Genomic DNA, 18185 nt, shown 5'->3' with positions numbered 1-18185 from the left:
CGGCTTGTCGTCTAGCTATATATTCTAAATAACAAGTCGCTAAATATATGCACGAGTGTCATAATTCGGTGCCATGAATGCAAAGATCACCTTTTAGTTGACCGCGATGAACCCGTAGTCGATACATTAACTTTTCACTGAAATCAACGAACATACATACAGAGTTTCACACTTGTCGTCTAGTAATTCAATAACTAAATATTCTAAATAACAATTCATAAATATCTGTACGGATGAATAAATGCATCCAAGAATGGCGGAGATCACTTGTATGATCGTGACAAACACGTGCTGATATATTAACTTGCCTCCGACACCAACGAACACCTATTCATACTTGTCGTCTAGTAATTTACATTCTAAACACAAACCATTAAATATCCACACGGTTGCATAATTACGCCCCAGAATGGCGGAGATCATCTTTTAGTATGATCGCGACAAACACATGTCGGTACACCAACTTGCTATCGACTCAAACGAATATCATTCCAGACGTGGTATATCCGCGAATACTACAAAGATCACCTTTTAGTATGATCGCGGCGCACACGACTTTCCGCCTACTTAAACAAACAATCGATCTATCCAAACTTGTTGTCCAATAATTCTATAATCATATATTCTAAATGACCTTATAACCAATCTGTCTAAAAGTTTTAAAAAGCACTCAAATCTCATAACCCCCCTCAAAATTGTACATAAAAAAAATTATGTCTTTTTTCACAAAAAGAGTATCTGCATTTTCACTACATTGGCCTTTTTCTCAACTCTCCCCTTTCTGTTTGCATTCATAAATAGAATTTGCATAGTGTATAACTACACACTTCTCTTCCCTCTCCCTCAGTTTTTCTCTCTCTCCCTCTTTCCATCTCCATCTCTATCTTGGACAGAAACCCCCAAACCCCAGCGAAAAGCGGTGGAGACTAACACTCTACTGATGCAACTGTTGCAATGGCAAACTAATGGTATACACACAAAATTCAATCTTGCCTTATTTCTGGAATTTATCGTCGTTATTTTCTTCAACTCTGACAATAAATAGTACGAATAGAATCACCGTTTTGCTGCTTTGTGCTCATTAGTTATGTGATAGACAGGATAATTAAGTTTGGGGAACATGCCTGTACAATTTTATGTATATTTGTGTGAATGTTTATTTGTGCATAAAGGTTTGAAATCGTCTGATTCAGTTGTGGAAAATTGCTAATCCGTGTCAGAAAGAGGAATGCTATGTAGGGAACCCTTAATGGCATTGAAAATTGCTAATCCGTGTCAGAAAGAGGAATTTTATGTATATTTGCGTGAAAGAGTTGTAGAAAGCATCTTTTTGTGTATAAAGGTTCTTGTGATGGTCTGGGTAATATGATGGTGATTGGAATAATTGGAAAATATGTATCGTTGAGATTTAGAGGAAATTCTTGAGAGGGAGATAAATGAGTTTGATTGGGATTTGTGATATAGGATGGGGTTTCTGCATAATTGTTGAATCTCGGAAGTTTAGGTCCGATTATATGTATGATGGAGATTTTTAGCAGCCATCTCCTTACTTAGATTGTGTCTGGATAAGAATTTTGATAATAGATTTCACCAATCACTAGTTTGTCCTTTCCTTCGACTTGTAGAGGTGAGGCCGTCACTTGACGGTGTTGCTGATTAATAGATTTCTGTAGAGCTCCTAAGTGTCAATACATACTCAGCAGGTTTATATCCAGCAAAACTCCCAGGTGTTCATAACTGAACCTCTCAGGGCCAGCTGTCTCTGCATCATGTTTCCTGATAGATAACTGCTAAGCAAAATAAAGAAATGAAATGAATCGAAATCCTTACTAGCTTTTCCTGAGAATCCGGAATTGCCTGCTTTCGTCTGTTTGAATTTATTTACTTTAACAAGATAACCGTGGCAGCTGGCACCAACATATTAGCTAAAGGGTGTAGGGTTTTGTTCTCCTTATTTGTTTTCTGCACATGCTTTCTTGTGGTTCCAAGATAAATTCCCAACAAATCTCGCTTCCATCTAAGACAACCTTAGGACCCCTTGTAGGCTTTATGGCTAGTGAGTTTGTGCATGTCCTCATGCCCTGATTGTTTGATATCCAAGAAGACACTAAGAGTTAAGGCTAAATAGATGTGGTTTTCATGGTTTTCATCGTTTCATCCAGTTTTTCTTTATATTTACATTGCCTGAGTTGTGTGTAAAGCTTTACTTAGTAGAGATACGTTGAACTTGTGGAGTTGAATGATCAAGAACTGGGTTTCATATATTCTGCAGTAAAGATGGTTTGACGCTTTTAAAAAACTGCAAAATTTTTAGTGGAGAAATGTTGACAGGAAAGGTGTGCAAAGTGACAGTACAAAAAGGTCTTTATTTGTTGCTGTTCACTTTTTAAAAGTTGATTTCTTGAAATCAAAGTAACATTTCAAGGTGTTACATGACACTCTGAATTTTTCATGCTGAGACTGTCTTGAATAGTGAATGTTGTAAGGCTTATATAGTATAGATACAAAATGTCTTATGGAGCGGAAACAGCTTATATGATATAAGTATTCAATCTACTAATTATACACAATCTTTGATGGGTAAATTGCTGAATGGATTAACTTTTATGTATAGGCTGATGGAAGTTGTTCTTTGGACTTCATGAAACAAGGCGTTGCATTTGACTTAATGCCAGGTTCCAAGATGAAGGGAAGATGTTCGGTTTGCTGTGAACGTCATTCTGGTGACTGTGGAGAGCTTTCCAAACAGGATGCAAATATTGATGATGTTCTGCACAGAGTGCAGCACATAACATACAAAAGAAATTGTTCCATGCTATCAAAATCCAGCAGTATGTCTCAGAACTTCATGTACGTATACCAACGTAGAGAAGACAATAAGAAGTCTCATTCATTCTTTGAAATGTTTTCATCTGCCGCTGCTAAAGCTAGTAATGCTGGCCACTCTGCCTTCGGTTCTAAAGCTCCTCTGTTGGATGCCAAAGAGTGTGCAGTTTCCGAGTCTGAGCGTGCAGTTTCTGTTCCAGAGAGTGCGACAGAGGGTGTAAGATCTCCTGTGGAGCATCCAGTTGAAAACAGCAAAGTGGCTACAGCATCCTCTAATGAGTTTCGTGCTGTGGAAGAAGCTGGTTCTGAAGAGGCCTTGACAAGTGATGTAGACAGAATTTTGAATGACTGCAATGCTAAGGATCATTGTTCATCATCAAAATCAACTTTGGAACTTAGTTCACCTGTCTTGAAACTTCATACAGATGATGCAGGGGAGTGCTCCTCTTCTGGCGCAGTGATTGCTGGGAAAGAGCCAGAAGAGATTTCAGAAAGAGATGCTTGCATTTCGATTCTTAGAAGTCAGGGAGTGCTCGATAGAGTTTGGGTTAGAAGACATGGAGCGTCTAATGAAAAAACTAACAAATATTGTTTCAAGTCGTGCAAAGTATGTGAGCAGAGGGACAGCTCAAAAAACATGCTGCTATGTGATGATTGTGAAGATTCATTTCATACTTCTTGCTATAATCCTCGCATAAAAATATTGCCACTTAGCGAGTGGCTTTGTAGCTCGTGTATGAAAAAAAAGCATAAAATATTGAATGATAAATCTACAAGCAATAATCTGGGGAACACAGACACAGAAACAGGCATAAATCGACATTCAACATCAGAATTGGAACTGGGATCCTTGGAGTTCATGTTTACAGACACTGAACCACATATGTCCAACGTTCGAGTTGGCAATGAATTTCAAGCTGATGTTCCTGATTGGTGCGGCCCCGTTGATGAGTATGTTCTTCGCTTATATGTATTCTATTTTCTTCTTTTTTCTGTTATTAGGTGGTTGTTTCCCCCCACCTTCCGCCTATTTTGTCGGTTGTTTTTCATTTTATTCTTTTAGCTTATTGGTTATTGTTATTTTTTAGTTGTTCCATGTTGTCTTATATTGGTTTTCACCATATGAATCTTGAGTAATGTTCATCAGATTCTCAGAAAATTTCATAAATGCTGAAGTCGAGTCTTTTTTATTTGGTTTTTCATTGTTTGCAACCATTGCTCAGTTCTCATGAATCGGGATTGATCTTTGCAATTGCTGTAGGGATTGCAATTATTTTGGCGATGTATTAGAAGTGGATACTTCTAGTAACATTGACACACAGGTAACATTTCCGATGATTTAGTTTTTACATGTATCAGTTAAAAGCTTGTTTCTGAGGGTACTAAAGGAATAGCATCACTCTCTAGGACAAGGACGCTATCAATTCTTTAAAGCACAGTCCTATTGGTAATTGGATTCAGTGCCTTGAGGTCATCGAAGGAGTTGGAGAAGGCATTGATGGAACTGTGTGTGGAAAATGGCGCAGGTAAATAACTAAACTTTTGAGATGTTTGATGATTTTTATTTACTCTAATGACTTTCAGTAAAAATATTGGCAGAGCCCCACTCTTTGAAGTCCAAACGGATAACTGGGAATGCTTTCGTTGCATTCTTTGGGATCCAACTCGTGCAGACTGTGCCGCATCCCAGGTATTTCACAAATTTCTATTTTTTTAATGCATTTTATCATTAAAGTTGTGTTTTGTTATCTAATACCTTTAGATATTGCTCTGCCTTATTCAGCACTCTCTTGTCCGCATCTAACTTTCTGAATTATTGATCTTACACATTCCCAATTTTCATGGAGTTATATTATGTGATTTTTTATTTGCCTGTTTTCGACATGCATATTGGACTGACGGTTATTTATACTAAAAAGTAATCACTTGTTGCTAATTCAGGAACTAGAAACAGAAGAAGTGATGAAGCAATTGAAGTATGTGGAGATGGTATGTCTTTTTATTTCAAATATATGCTCATATATATAATGGAAAGGTTCGGACAAGAACCTTCTAAAAATGGGAACCAGTCACACTAAACATATATAGTATTTGCACTTATCTTCAATGAATTGCAATTAATAGCGCTGAAATTGCACTTATCTGCACTTATATGCACTGAAGCGGCATTCTCGCGATAAAAAATTTCTTAAATTTTTAATCCATTGAGTATAATATTTGGTTGTTATTTGTGGTTTTGGATGTTTTTTTTATGACCTTATAGTGCTATGCTATCTGGTTTCAATCATTACTCAGATCTTCTAGTTATTTAAAAGCTTGCTCGTTGATTCATCGAAAGAAGTTTCATATGTATTATGCGCGTTATCTGATGAGATTTCATTGAAATAAGTCTGAATCATCTATCAGAAAAGTTAGCGGGAATCGAGTCCATATATGATTGCTTTGCCTAAACTATTGAAACATTGTGCAGTTGAGACCCCGGCTTGCTGCAAAAAAGCGCAAACTGGAGAAATTGAAGGGAAGCGGCTCACGAGACCGTCGAGGTTACGAAGAAAGGCGAAGATGATGGGAGGCGGCTAGGAAGTTGTAGATGAGTAGAAGGCTGTTAGTTTTGAACCACATATCGAAATGCAAAATATGCATCGAAAGGTTTGAACTACATGTTCTTGTGGAGGCTCTCTTAGGGTAGCTTAATTGTTGATTTTATGTTCTCTTTTGGGTTGTGAACTTTTGCTCATCTTTAGCATTGTCAGTGTCTAACTAGATATTTTTTGCTGTTTTGAGCAAATATAGTCCATATTTGGAATTTTTTGATTTTGATCCTAACCTCTTATGGTAAAAAGCAGGTGGTTTTAGTGTGGATTTCTGATGAATGGAAAGCCATGTTGATGATCTGATGAATGGAAATTCAGTATTACTAGGGGCATTTTGGTAAGAGTGGCTTATATGATTTCAACTCTAGGAACATTTTGCATTAATTTTTTATAAAAAAATTTGCATTTTATCAAGAAGAATAAATGATAGGCTAATAGTTTATGACAATACCAATACGAAATCCAAATAATATACTGCAACTATTTCATGCATTACATTAATTTATATCATAACCAATAAAATGGATACAAATAAAACAGAAACTCCACAGAAAGAAAATATGTGATACAATAGTGTTTCTTGTATCAAAGTATGGCAACACACATTCACAGTTTCAGCACAGGTGGTTCAGTTTATGCTTCAACTAACTCTATACTCTTTTTGTTATTTTTCACTTTATTCACTTTGCAATGGTATCAATAGAGTGTAGAGATTAATAAGCAAGAGTATTCTCTTGATTATCTTAACTCCAGTTTGACTTGAAAGTCGGTTTCTGGAGAGGCAATGTACTCGAAGAATAGTCAACATCAATCTTGTGCTTCAGCCAGTCATTGTATTGTCGACGAGGACAGCAGGTGTCGTCTTTCAGCATGTACTCGAGCATCATCGCCCACTCTGTTATCCCTTTTGGCACCACTGGCTTGTACATCCCGGTAGCCTTCATTTATGAAGCTTGTTGTAGAACAGGTGACAGCTGCTACTGTAAAGTTTGATTTTGCAGTTTTCAATTACTAGATTATGTTCTATTTTCAGCTACTTACCTGTATGAATAATTAAAATGCTCCTGTTTTGCCTTCTGCCTGTTCATGTGTAATGTATTAAACAATCTATCATGAATCTAATCAGATGTTAGTGATTTTAATAATACCCAGTGTTTTACTAAAACTTTTTGGTGACTGATTGTTATTGTTGATTGCATATGTTTTTGTTCTGATGTTTTTATGGATATTCTGTATTTTATGCTGACTTTTATGTTCATGAGCCTTGTTTATAGTGTTGGGAAGATCACATGTCCTGAATGACAGCTGTGGAAGTGTCGTAAAAGCTATAATAAATTGTTAGCACTGTGTGATACACGTGGTGCGTGGGAAGTCTCCGTTGTGAAGTTCCAACTTCGGGGGTGGGGGGTGGGCTCTGTTTGAGAAGAGATATATGTGGCAAAGATGAAATCTTCTTGGAAGATTGATATCTTTACTTATCATAGTATCAGTAGGATTTTGCTGTTTAAGTATTGTTATTTCAATTATTGATTTGTTTAGAGTTTTGGAAGGAATGGGACTCTTGAGTATTATTTTCCTTGCAAAAGTTTTCTTGGAAAGGTTGGCCAGTCCAGAAAATGCTTTGATGATTATGAAAATCATTGTGGGTTATACAAGAAATGCATATCCAACTTCTCATGTTGTGCATTACTTGTTGGTAATGAAGTTTCTCTTGCATAAAGCTTTTTGAAGATTTAATTTTTTTACTTGGGCCACATTTTCTATTGGCACCATTGAAACTGCTACGTGGATTTTCTTTGATGGATTTTATGTAAAATTTGAATTCTATGAATCATCTCATATATTTTACAAATCTTGTCATATATTTTACAAATCTTGTTGTATTCAGCACCAAAACTGCACAGAGCAGTCATCCCGCGGGTGTAGTACTATCCCTTTTCAAGTTCGGTTTTACTGCCATGTGAAGAGGTACGTCCCATTCAATGTTCTCATTATATGTCACAATTTGAGATGGCAATCTGGGAAATTGGTCACCTCGAGATATCATATCCCGTTGCTAGCTTGTATACATTGTTCCTGCTATCTCTAGTCGACTAGTTGAGCACAAATTGGAGAATCTCGATGCCTTCTTCTCATTGCTCAGCCTGCTGTGCAGATTCTGCAATGCTGATGGAGCAAGCTGACTTAGAGCATTAATGCTGCCAAACACATTTAATTTTGGAGATTTTTCAGCATTTAGTTTTAGGATTTGAATTGGGAATCAAATTTATCAGACTCCATCAGTGCTGTGCTGGTTCTGACTCAAGTTTTGTTCTACATATTGTAAATGCTTCTTGTCTGGATCTCCAAACAACTTCCATTGTAACACCTATATTCTTTTAATCTATTTTGCCATTATATTTACATGGTCTCTGCCAATTTATTTGATATTTCACTGTTAGTAACAATTTTTGTTATGTAAAGCCATGAGAGTAACACAGAAATGCTCAGATTTTGTGTAAAAAATGTGCAATTCTGTGCAGCATTAGTACAAACTATGTAAAATTGTGAGAATATGTAAATCTTGAAAGTGTAAGATGGCAAACAGCCATTAATTTTCTTTTCCTTGTATATTCGCATTAAGTAGGCACTAATTTGGAGTAGTATATCATGATCTGTTAACAGATCTGTTAAAAATGTCAAACTAGAATTTTTTTCATGGTAAAATATTTTGGTTTTTACCCCTCTTAAAGTTGACAACATTTGAGTAAATTGATCTTATGAATTTGAGTGTCAAATTGAGATAAATTAAATTCTACTTTGATTTAAAAACGCTAAAAAATCTAACTCTGATATGTTGGAGATCCATGTTTAGTACGATTGTGATGAACATGTGTTGATATATTAACTTGCCACTGATGTCAATGAATATTCGGACTTGTCGTCTAGTAATTTAATAACTATATATTCTAAAAAACACGTCATTGAATATTTGCACGGGTGTCATGATTCGGTGCCATGAATGCAGAGATCACCTTTTAGCTGATCGCTACAAACACGTGTTCGATACGTTAACTTATCGCCGAAATCAATGAACATACATTCGGACTTGTCGTCTTATAATTTAATATCTGAACTGATGTATAATTACATCCAAGAATGGCGGAGATCACCCTTTAGTATGATCGCGACAAACACGTGTTGATATATTAACTTGCCAACAACACCACCAAACATCTATTCAGACTTATCGTCTAGTAATTTAATAATTACACATTCTAAATAACAAATCATTAAATATCCTCACAGCTGCATAATTACGTCCCGGAATGGCGGATGTCATCTTTTAGTATGATCGCAACAAACTTGTTCTCGACTCAAATGAATATCATTCCAGACCTGCCATCGAGTGATTTAATACACATTCTAAATAACATGTAATCAAATATCCACACAATTGCCATAATCATATCCTCGAGTACTACAAAGATCACCTTTTAGTATGATCGGGATGAACACATGCAACTTCCCGCCAACTTAAACGAACAATCTATCCAGACTAGTTATCCAATAATTTTATTATCATATATTCTAAATAACCTTATAACCAATCTATCTAAAAGTTTTAAAAAGCCATATAAGAACTTAAATATCATAATCCCCCACAAAACAATAATACTAAAATAGTTAAAAAATTAGACTTTTTTCACAAAAAGAATATATACATTTTCACTTAAGAATTGGCCTTTTTCCCCTACTCTCCTGACAATCATAAATAGAATTTGCATAGTGCATAACTACTCTTCCCCCTCTCTCAGTTTTCTCTCTCTATCTCTCTCCCTCTTTCCATCTCCATCTCTCTCTTGAACAGAAACCCCCAAACCCCAGCGAAAAGCGGTGGAGACTAACACTCTACTGATGCAACTGTTGCAATGGCAAACTAATGGTATACACACAAAATTCAATCTTGCCTTATTTCTGGAATTTGTCGTCGTTATTTTCTTCGACTCTGACAATAAATAGTACGAATAGAATCACGTTTTTGCTGTGTGCTCTTTACTTATGTGATAAACAGGATAATCAAGTTTGGGGAACATGCCTGTACAATTTTATGCATATATGTGTGAATGTTTGTTTATTTGTGCATAAATGTTTGAAATCGTTTGAATCAGTAGTGGAAAATTGCTAATCCGTGTTAGAAAGAGGAATGCTATGTAGGGAACCCTTAATGGCATTAAAAAAAAGTGTTTTGAATTAATGGGTTGTAGAAAGCATCTTTTTGTGTGTAAAGATTCTTGTAATGGTATGGGTAATATGATGATGATTGGAATAGTTAGAAAACATGTATCTTTGAGATTTAGAGCAATTTCTGGAGAGGGAGATAAATGAGTTTGATGATTGACCGATTAAGATGGGGTTTTGTGATATAAGATGGGTTTTCGCATAATTGTTGAATCTTGGAAGTTTAGGTCCGATTAATGTATAATGCAGATTTTTAGCAGCCATCTCCTTGCTTAGGTTGTGTTTCGATAAGAATTTTGTTCTTAGGTTTCACCATTCACTAGTTTGTAATTTTTCTTCAAATTCTCCTTTCCTTCGACTTGTAGAGGTGAGGCCGTCACTTGTATGGTGTTGCTGATTAATTATTTCTGTAGGGTTCCTAAGTGTCAATACAGAGTCAGCAGGTTTATATCCAGCAAAACTCCCAGGTGTTCATAACTGAACCTATTAGGTGCCAGCTGTCTCTACATCATGTGTCCTGATAGATAACAGCTAAGCATAATAAAGAAATGAAATGAATCAAAATCCTTAATAGCCTTTTCCTGAGAATCCGGAAATGCCTGTTTTCGTCTGTACATGCTTTCTTGTGGTTTTGAAGGAGCAGGGGTTGTTAGAATGAGGTTATTCTTGATGGTTGAGGTGGACAGTCTTGTGGTTTCAAGGTGTAGGGTGTTGTTCTCCCAACATATCTCGCTTCTATCTACGACAACCTTAGGACCCCTTGTAGGCTTCATGGCTAGTGAGTTTGTGTATGCCCTCATGCCCTGATATGTTTGATATCCAAGAAGACACCACGAGTTAGGGCTAAATAGATGTGTTTTTTCATGGTAATCATCGTTTCATCCAGTTTTTCTTTATATTTACATTGTCTGAGTTGTATGTAAAGCTTTACTTAGTAGAGATAGGTTGAATTTGTGGAGTTGAATGATCAAGATCTGGGTTTCATATTCTACAGTGAAGATGGCGTGACGTTTTAAAAAAAATGATATTTGTAGTGGAGAAATGTTGACAGGAAAGGTGTGCAAGTGTCAATCCAAAAAGGTCATTATTTGTTGCTGTTCACTTTGTAGAAATTGTTTTCTTGAACTCAAAGTAACATTTCAAGGTGTTACATGACACTCTGAATTGTTTCATCCTGAGACTGTCTTGAATAGTGAAATTTTTAAGGCTTATATAGTAAAGATACAATATGTCTTATGGACCGGAAACAGCTTATATGATTCATTTCTGTAATAAGTAATCCATCTACTAATTATACGCAATCTTTGATGGGTAAATTGCTGAATGGATTAACTTTTATGTATAGGTTGATGGAAGTTGTTCTTTGGAGTTCATGAAACAAGGCGTTGCATTTGACGTGATGCCAGGTTCCAAGATGAGGGGAAGATGTTTGGTTTGCTGTGAACGTCATTTTGGTGACTGTGGAGAGGTTTCTAAACAGGATGCAAATATTGATGATGTTCTGCACGGAGTGCAGCACATTGCATACAAAAGAAATTGTTCCATGCTATCAAAATCCAGTAGAATGTCTCAGAACTTCGTGCCCACTTACGTATACCAACGTAGAGAAGGCAATAAGAAGTCTCCTTCATTCTTCGAAATTTTTTCATCTGCCGCTGCTAAAGCTAGTAATGCTTGCGACTCTTCCTTCACTTCTGGAGCTCCTCTGTTGGATGCCAAAGAGCGTGCAGTTTCTGTTTCCGAGCGTGCAGTTTCTGTTCCAGAGCGTGCAGCAGAAGGTGTAAGATCTACTGTGGCGCATCTAATTCAAAACAGCAAAGTGGCTACATCAACCTCCAATGAGTTTCGTGCTTTGGAAGAAGCTGATTCTGAAGAGGCATTGACAACTGACGTAGACCGAATTTTGAATGACTGCAATGCCAAGGATCATTGTTCGTCATCAAAATCCAATAGAATGTCTCAGAACTTTGTGTACGTATACCAACGTAGAGAAGACAATAAGAAGTCTCCTTCATTCTTTGAAATTTTTTCATCTGCCGCTGCTAAAGCTAGTAATGTTGGCCACTCTGCCTTCGGTTCTGAATCTCCTCTGTTGGATGCCAAAGAGCATGCAGTTTCTGTTCCAGAGCGTGCAGCAGAAGGTGTAAGATCTATTGTGGAGCATCCAGTTGAAAACAGCAAACTGGCTACAGCATCCTCCAATGAGTTTTGTGCTGTGGAAGAAGCTGGTTCTGAAGAGGCCTTGACAAGCGATGTAGAAAAAATTTTGAATGATTGCAATGCTAAGGATCATTGTTCATCATCAAAATTAACTTTGGAACTTAGTTCACCTGTCTTGAAGGTTCATACAGATGATGCAGGGAAGTGCTCCTCTTCTGGCGCATTGATTGCTGGGAAAGTGCCAGAAGAGATTTCAGAAAGAGATGCTTGCATTTCAATTCTTAGAAGTCAGGGAGTGCTCGATAGAGTTTGGGCTAGACGAGATGGAGCGTCAAATGAAAAAAGTAACAAATATTGTTCCAAGTCGTGCAAAGTATGTGAACAGAGGGATAGCTCAAAAAACATGCTGATATGCGATAATTGTGATGATGCATTTCATACTTCTTGCTATAATCCTCGCATAACAGTATTGCCACTTAGCGAGTGGCTTTGTGGTTCATGTCTGAAAAAAAAGCATAAAATATTGAACGATAAATCTACAAGCAATAATCTGGGGAACACAGGCACGGAAATGGGCATAAATCGATTTTCAACATCAGAATTGGAACTGGGATCCTTGGAGTTCATGTTTACAGATACTGAACCGTATATGTCCAACGTGCGAGTTGGCAATGAATTTCAAGCTGATGTTCCTGATTGGTGCGGCCCCGTTGATGAGTATGTTCTTCGCTTATATGTACTCTGTTTTCTTCATTTTTCTGCTAGTATTTGGTGGTTGTTGCCCCCCACCTTCCCCCTATTTTGTTGTTTGTTTTGCTTTTTATTCTTTTCACTTTTATTGGCTATTGTTATTTTTTGTTGTTCTATGTTGTCTTATTTTGGCTTTTACCATATAAATCTATAAAGCTTTGAAACTTCCAATATTACCAATATTTCCAATTCCAGTAATGTTCATCATATTCTCAGAAAGCATCATACATAAATGCTGAAGTTGAGTCTGTTTTATTTGGTTTTCCATTGTTTGCAACCATCGCTAAGCTCTTGTGAATTGTGATAGATGTTTTCAACTGCTGTAGGGATTGCAATTATTTTGGTGATGTATTAGAAGTGGATACTTCTAGTAACATTGACACACAGGTAACATTTCTGATGATTTTATTTTGTCTAATGTATCAGTTTAAAGCTTGTTTCTGAGTTTACTAAAAGGAATAGCATCACTCTCTAGGACAAGGACGCTATCAATTCTTTAAAGCACAGTCCTATTGGTAATTGGATTCAGTGCCATGAGGTCATCGAAGGAGTTGGAGAAGGCATTGATGGAACTGTGTGTGGAAAATGGCGCAGGTAAATAACTAAACTTTTGAGATGTTTGATGATTTTTATTTACTCTAATGACTTTCAAAAAAAATATTGGCAGAGCCCCACTCTTTGAAGTCCAAACGGATAACTGGGAATGCTTTCGTTGCATTCTTTGGGATCCAACTCGTGCAGACTGTGCCGCGCCCCAGGTATTTTGCTAATTTCTATTATGTTAATGCATTTTATCATTAAAGTTGTGTTTTTTTATCTAATAGCTATAGATATTGCTCTGCCTTAATCAGCATTCCTTTGTCCATGTAGAACTTTTGTGAATTATTGATCTTGCACATTCCCAATTTTCATGGAGTTATATTATGTGATTTTTTGTTTTCCTGTTTTCGACATGCATTTTGGAGTATGACGGTTATTTATACTAAAAAGTAATCACTTGTTGCTGATTCAGGAACTAGAAACAGAAGAAGTAATGAAGCAATTGAAGTATGTGGCGATGGTATGTCTTCTCATTTCAAATATATGCTCATACATATAAGGGAAAGGTTCGGACAAGGACCTTCTAAAATTGGGAACTGGTCGCACTGAACATATAAAGTGTTTGCACTTATCTGCAATGAATTGCAATTAATAGCACTGAATTGCACTTATCTGCACTGAAGCGGCATTCTCACTTTCTCACGATAAAAAAGTTCTCAAAATAATTAATCCTTATATATAATACTATTGGTTGTTATTTTTGGTTTTGGATGTTTATTATGACCTTATAGTGCTATCTGGTTTCAGTCACTGTTCAGATCTTCTAGTATTATAAAGCTTTGCTCGTTGATTCTTCGAAATAAGTTTCTTATATATGATGTGCATTAGCTGATGCGATTTCATCGAAGAATGTCTGAATCATCTATCAGAAAAGTTAGCAGGAATCGAGTCCATATATGATTGCTTTGTCTAAACTATTGAAATATTGTGCAGTTGAGACCCCGGCTAGCTGCAAAAAAGCGCAAACTGGAGTGTTCGAAGGCCAGCGGCTCACAAGACCGTCGAGGTTATGATAAAAGGCGACGATGATGGAAGGTGGGTAGTGAGTCGTAGATGATTAGAGGCTGTAAGTTTTGAACTACATATCGAAATGCAAAAGATGCGTCGAAAGGTTTGAACTACATGTTTTTGAGGAGGCTCTTTTAGGGTATAAGCTTATTGCTGTGTTTATGTTCTCTTTTTGGGTTGTGAACTTTTGCTCATCTTTAGCATTTGCAGTATTTAGCTAATTTTTTTGCTGTTTTGAGCATATATAGTCCATATTTGGAAATTTTTTATTTGATCCTAATCTTTTATGGTTAAAAGCAGGTTGTTTTAGTGTTATAATTTCTGATAATCGGAAAACCATGTTCATGATCTGATGAATGGAAATTTCAATATTAGTTGTGGTATTTTGGTAAGAGTGGCTTATATGATTTCAACTCTAGGAACATACATGCATTAATTTTTTATACAATTTATCCAGGAGAATAAATGATAGCCTAATAGTTTAGGACAATACCATCCATATAATATACAACTATTTCATGCATTGCACCAATTTAAATCATAACCAAAAAAATGGATACAAATAAAACAGAAACTCCACAGAAAGAAAATATGTGATGCTATCAAACTATGGAAACACACTTTCAGCACAAGTGGTTCAGTTTTTGCTTCAACTAACTCTATACTCTATTTATTATTTCACTTTATTCACTATTTTGCAATGGTATCAATTGAGTATAGAGATTAATGAGCAAGAGTATTCTGTTGATTATCTTAACTCCAGTGTGACTTGAAAGTCAGTTTCTGGAGAGGCAATGTACTCGGATAATATTCAACATCAATCTTGTGCTTCAGCCAGTCATTGTATTGTCGACGAGGACAACTTGTGTCGTCTTCCAGCATGTACTCGAGCATCATCACCCACTCTGTTATCCCTTTTGGCACCATTGCTTGTACATCCCGGTAGCCGTAATTTATGAAGCTTGCTGTAGAACAGGTGACAGCTGCTACTGAAATGTTTGATTTTGCAGTGTCCAATTACGAGATTATGTTCTATTTTCAGCTGCTTACCTATATATGCGATGTTAAAATGCTCCTGTTTTTCCTTCTGCCTGTTTATGTGTAATGTATTATAAAATCTACCATGAATCAAATCGGATGTTAGTGATTTTAATACCCAGTTGTTTGCTAAAACTTTGTTGGTGACTGATCATTATTGTTGATTGCATATATTTTTGTTCTGATGTTTTTATGGATATTCTGTTTTTATGCTTACTTTTATGTTGATGAGCCTAGTCAGTGTGAGCCTTTTTAAGACACGAAATTCTTATCCGACTTTCTTCTGCCAGGCAAAGCTAGCATTGGAAAGCCTTGAAGTGCCTGTCGGGTAATCTTTCTTTTAATTTCTCCTTTGAATTTATGTTATCTAGCTGGCCATGGCCCGGTGTAGATTGAATTAATTACTACTCCCTCCGTCCACCAAAATTTGTCCCATTTTTCCATTTCCGTCCGTCCCCCAAAATTTGTCCCATTTCACTTTTACCATTTTTGGTAGTGGACCCCATATTCCACTAACTCATTTCTACTCACATTTTGTTATAAAACTAATATATAAAAGTAGGACCCACAATCCACTAACTTTTTCAACTTACTTTCCATTACATTTCTTAAAACCCGTGCCCGGTCAAACCGGGACGACTTTTCGTGGACGGAGGGAGTAATAAATTAACATTTTGATTCTGAACATATATATTGAAATAATTTCCTTGTGCTGTTCTCTCTGTTTGGAGAGTTGCGTAATCGTAGAGGATCAGAATGTCATTTCCGTGGGGAGAAATCGAACAACTGAGACTAGAAATGTACATACCCTTTTATACCGTTTATCCTGTGTACATTTTTTCATGTCTCTTCAAATATTTGTTTATGATGCTGGAAGTAGTAATACGTCATATTTACATTGCTTTTTCCCCTTCCACATCACTCCCTCCCCAATATCAAAGTTGGGAAGATCATTGGTCCTGAATGACAGCTGTGGAAGTGTCGTAAAAGCTATAACAAATTGTTACCACTGTGTGATACACTTGGTGCGTGGGAAGTCTCCGTTGTGAAGCTCCAATTTTGGGGGTGGACTCTGTTTGAGAAGAGATATATGTGGCAAAGATGAAATCTTGGAAGCTGGAGATCTATACTTATCATAGTATCAGAAGGATTTTGTTGTTTAAGTATTGTTATTTCAATAATTGATTTGTTTAGAGTTTGGGAAGGAATGGGACTCTTGAGTATTATTCTACTTGGGCCACATTTTCTATCTGCACCATTGAAACTGCGACGTGGATTTTATGTAAAATTTGAATTCTATGAATCATCTCATATACATTTAACAAATCTTGTTGTATTCAGCACCAAAACTGCACAGAACAGTCGTCCCGTGGGTGTAGTTCTATCCCTTGTCAAGTTTGGTTTTACTGCCCTGTGAAGAGGTACGTCCCATTCAATGTTCTCATTATATGTCACAATCTGGGAATTTGCTCCCCTCGAGATATCATATCCCGTTGCTAGCTTGTATACATGTCTCTGCCTTTAAATCAGTATTTTTGGCATTTGAAAGATGTTTCAGACGTTCCTGCTATCGCTAGTCGAGCATAAATCGGAGAATCTCGATGTCTTCTTCCCATTGCTCAGCCTGATGTGCAGATTCTACAATGCTGATGGAGCAAGCTGACTAAGAACATTAATGCTTGCCGACCAAATTAAATTTTGATGATTTTGCAGCATTTAGTTTTAGGATTTGAATTGGGAATCAAATTTATCAGACTCCATCAGTGCTGTGCTGTTTCTGACTCAAGTTTTGTTCTACATATTGTAAATGCTTTCTGTCTGGATCTCTAACTAACAACAACTTCCATTGTATAATATTTTAATCTATTTTGCCATTATATTTTCATGGTCTCTGCCAAATTTATCTGATATTTCACTATTAATAACTATTTTATAGATTGTCAAAAAGCCATGAGATTAACACAGATGCTCAGATTTTGTGTAAAAACTGTGCAATTCTGTGCAGCATTATTACAAATTATGTAATATTGTGAGAATATGTAAATCTTTAATAAGATGCAAACAGCCATTAATTTTCTTTTCCTTAGATATTAGCATTAAATAGGCATTAATTTGGAGTAGTATATCATGACCTGTTAAAAATGTCAAACTAGAATCTTTTTTCATGGTAAAAAAACGAAATCAGTGAGTAATTTTGGTTTTCACCCCTCTTGAACTGGCAAATTGATCCAACGTTTGAGTAAATTGATCTTATGAATTTGAGTGGCAAATTGAGAAAATTAAATTCTACTTTGATTTTAAAATGCTAAAAAAGCTAACTCTAATGTGTTGAAGATCCATGTTTATTACGATCGCGATGGACACGTGTTGATATATTAACTTTGCCACCAACATTATTGAATATTCGAACTTGTCGTCTAGTACACGTCATTAAATATCTGCACGGGTGTCATGATTCGGTGCCACGAATGCAGAGATCACCTTTTAGCTGACCGCGACAAACACGTGTTCGATACGCTAACTAATCGCCGAAATCAACAAACATACATTCGGACTTGTGGTCTAAAAATTTAATAACTACATATTCTAAATAACAGATAATTAAATATCTACACGGATGCATTATTACATCCAATAATCGCGGAGATCATCACCTTTTCGTATGATCACGACAAACACGTGTTGATAAATTAACTTGCCACCGACACCAACGAACACATATTCAGACTTGTCGTCTAGTATTTTAATAACTACACATTCTAAACAACATATCATTAAATATCCGCACGGTTGCGTAATTACATCCCGGAATGGCGTGGAACATCTTTTAGTATGATCGCGACAAACACATGTTGGTATACTAACTTGTTGTCTACTCAAACGACAATCATTCTAGACTTGTTGTTCTAAATAACATGTCATTAAATACCAGAACAATTTCCATGATCAGATCCGCGAGTACTACGGAGATTATGATAATGGCGAAGA

At 36.4% G+C, this 18185-nt stretch overlaps 2 protein-coding genes across 16 annotated transcripts; both read left to right on the top strand.

Annotated features, from left to right (window-relative positions):
* The first annotated feature begins 745 nt into the window (after positions 1-745).
* LOC148926475 (uncharacterized) lies at positions 746-8018 on the top strand. Of its 4 annotated transcripts, none has more exons than XM_089059708.1 (11): positions 746-968; positions 2676-3777; positions 4088-4148; positions 4234-4352; positions 4411-4516; positions 4768-4815; positions 5297-5475; positions 5673-5757; positions 6174-6387; positions 7309-7388; positions 7576-8018. In XM_089059708.1, the coding sequence occupies exons 1-7, from the start codon at positions 941-943 to the stop codon at positions 5390-5392; spliced, it is 1560 nt and encodes a 519-aa protein (XP_088915834.1). In that variant the 5' UTR covers positions 746-940; the 3' UTR covers positions 5393-5475; positions 5673-5757; positions 6174-6387; positions 7309-7388; positions 7576-8018. The 4 variants fall into 4 exon arrangements, with proteins under 4 accessions (XP_088915834.1, XP_088915835.1, XP_088915832.1 ...); XM_089059709.1 differs by having other exon boundaries at positions 749-968; positions 4426-4516; XM_089059706.1 differs by having other exon boundaries at positions 749-968; positions 2615-3777.
* A 1162-nt stretch (positions 8019-9180) lies between these two features.
* LOC148926474 (uncharacterized) lies at positions 9181-17082 on the top strand. Of its 12 annotated transcripts, none has more exons than XM_089059538.1 (11): positions 9181-9345; positions 10987-12518; positions 12878-12938; positions 13027-13145; positions 13219-13309; positions 13564-13611; positions 14085-15135; positions 15488-15525; positions 15929-15997; positions 16539-16618; positions 16747-17082. In XM_089059538.1, the coding sequence occupies exons 1-7, from the start codon at positions 9343-9345 to the stop codon at positions 14178-14180; spliced, it is 1950 nt and encodes a 649-aa protein (XP_088915664.1). In that variant the 5' UTR covers positions 9181-9342; the 3' UTR covers positions 14181-15135; positions 15488-15525; positions 15929-15997; positions 16539-16618; positions 16747-17082. The 12 variants fall into 12 exon arrangements, with proteins under 12 accessions (XP_088915664.1, XP_088915662.1, XP_088915658.1 ...); XM_089059536.1 differs by having other exon boundaries at positions 16139-16618; XM_089059532.1 differs by having other exon boundaries at positions 14085-14186; positions 14994-15135; positions 15488-16618.
* The last annotated feature ends 1103 nt before the right edge of the window (positions 17083-18185 follow it).

This window comes from Salvia hispanica, chromosome 5, assembly GCF_029641045.1.
Source record: "Salvia hispanica isolate PSC_SH4W2 chromosome 5, Shi_PSC_v1, whole genome shotgun sequence".
In the NCBI taxonomy this organism is placed as follows: Eukaryota; Viridiplantae; Streptophyta; class Magnoliopsida; order Lamiales; family Lamiaceae; genus Salvia; species Salvia hispanica.
The sequence above is the reverse complement of the archived record's forward strand: the minus strand, read 5'-3'. Positions and strand labels throughout refer to the sequence as shown.

Bases quoted from the DNA above. Each gene is read 5' to 3' on its own strand.
- LOC148926475 (XM_089059706.1), top strand. The intron at 4,149-4,233 runs GTAACATTTCCG...ATCACTCTCTAG, and splicing joins CTAGTAACATTGACACACAG to GACAAGGACGCTATCAATTC. The intron at 4,353-4,410 runs GTAAATAACTAA...AATGACTTTCAG, and splicing joins GTGTGTGGAAAATGGCGCAG to TAAAAATATTGGCAGAGCCC.
- LOC148926474 (XM_089059532.1), top strand. The intron at 13,146-13,218 runs GTAAATAACTAA...AAATATTGGCAG, and splicing joins GTGTGTGGAAAATGGCGCAG to AGCCCCACTCTTTGAAGTCC. The intron at 13,612-14,084 runs GTATGTCTTCTC...AATATTGTGCAG, and splicing joins AATTGAAGTATGTGGCGATG to TTGAGACCCCGGCTAGCTGC.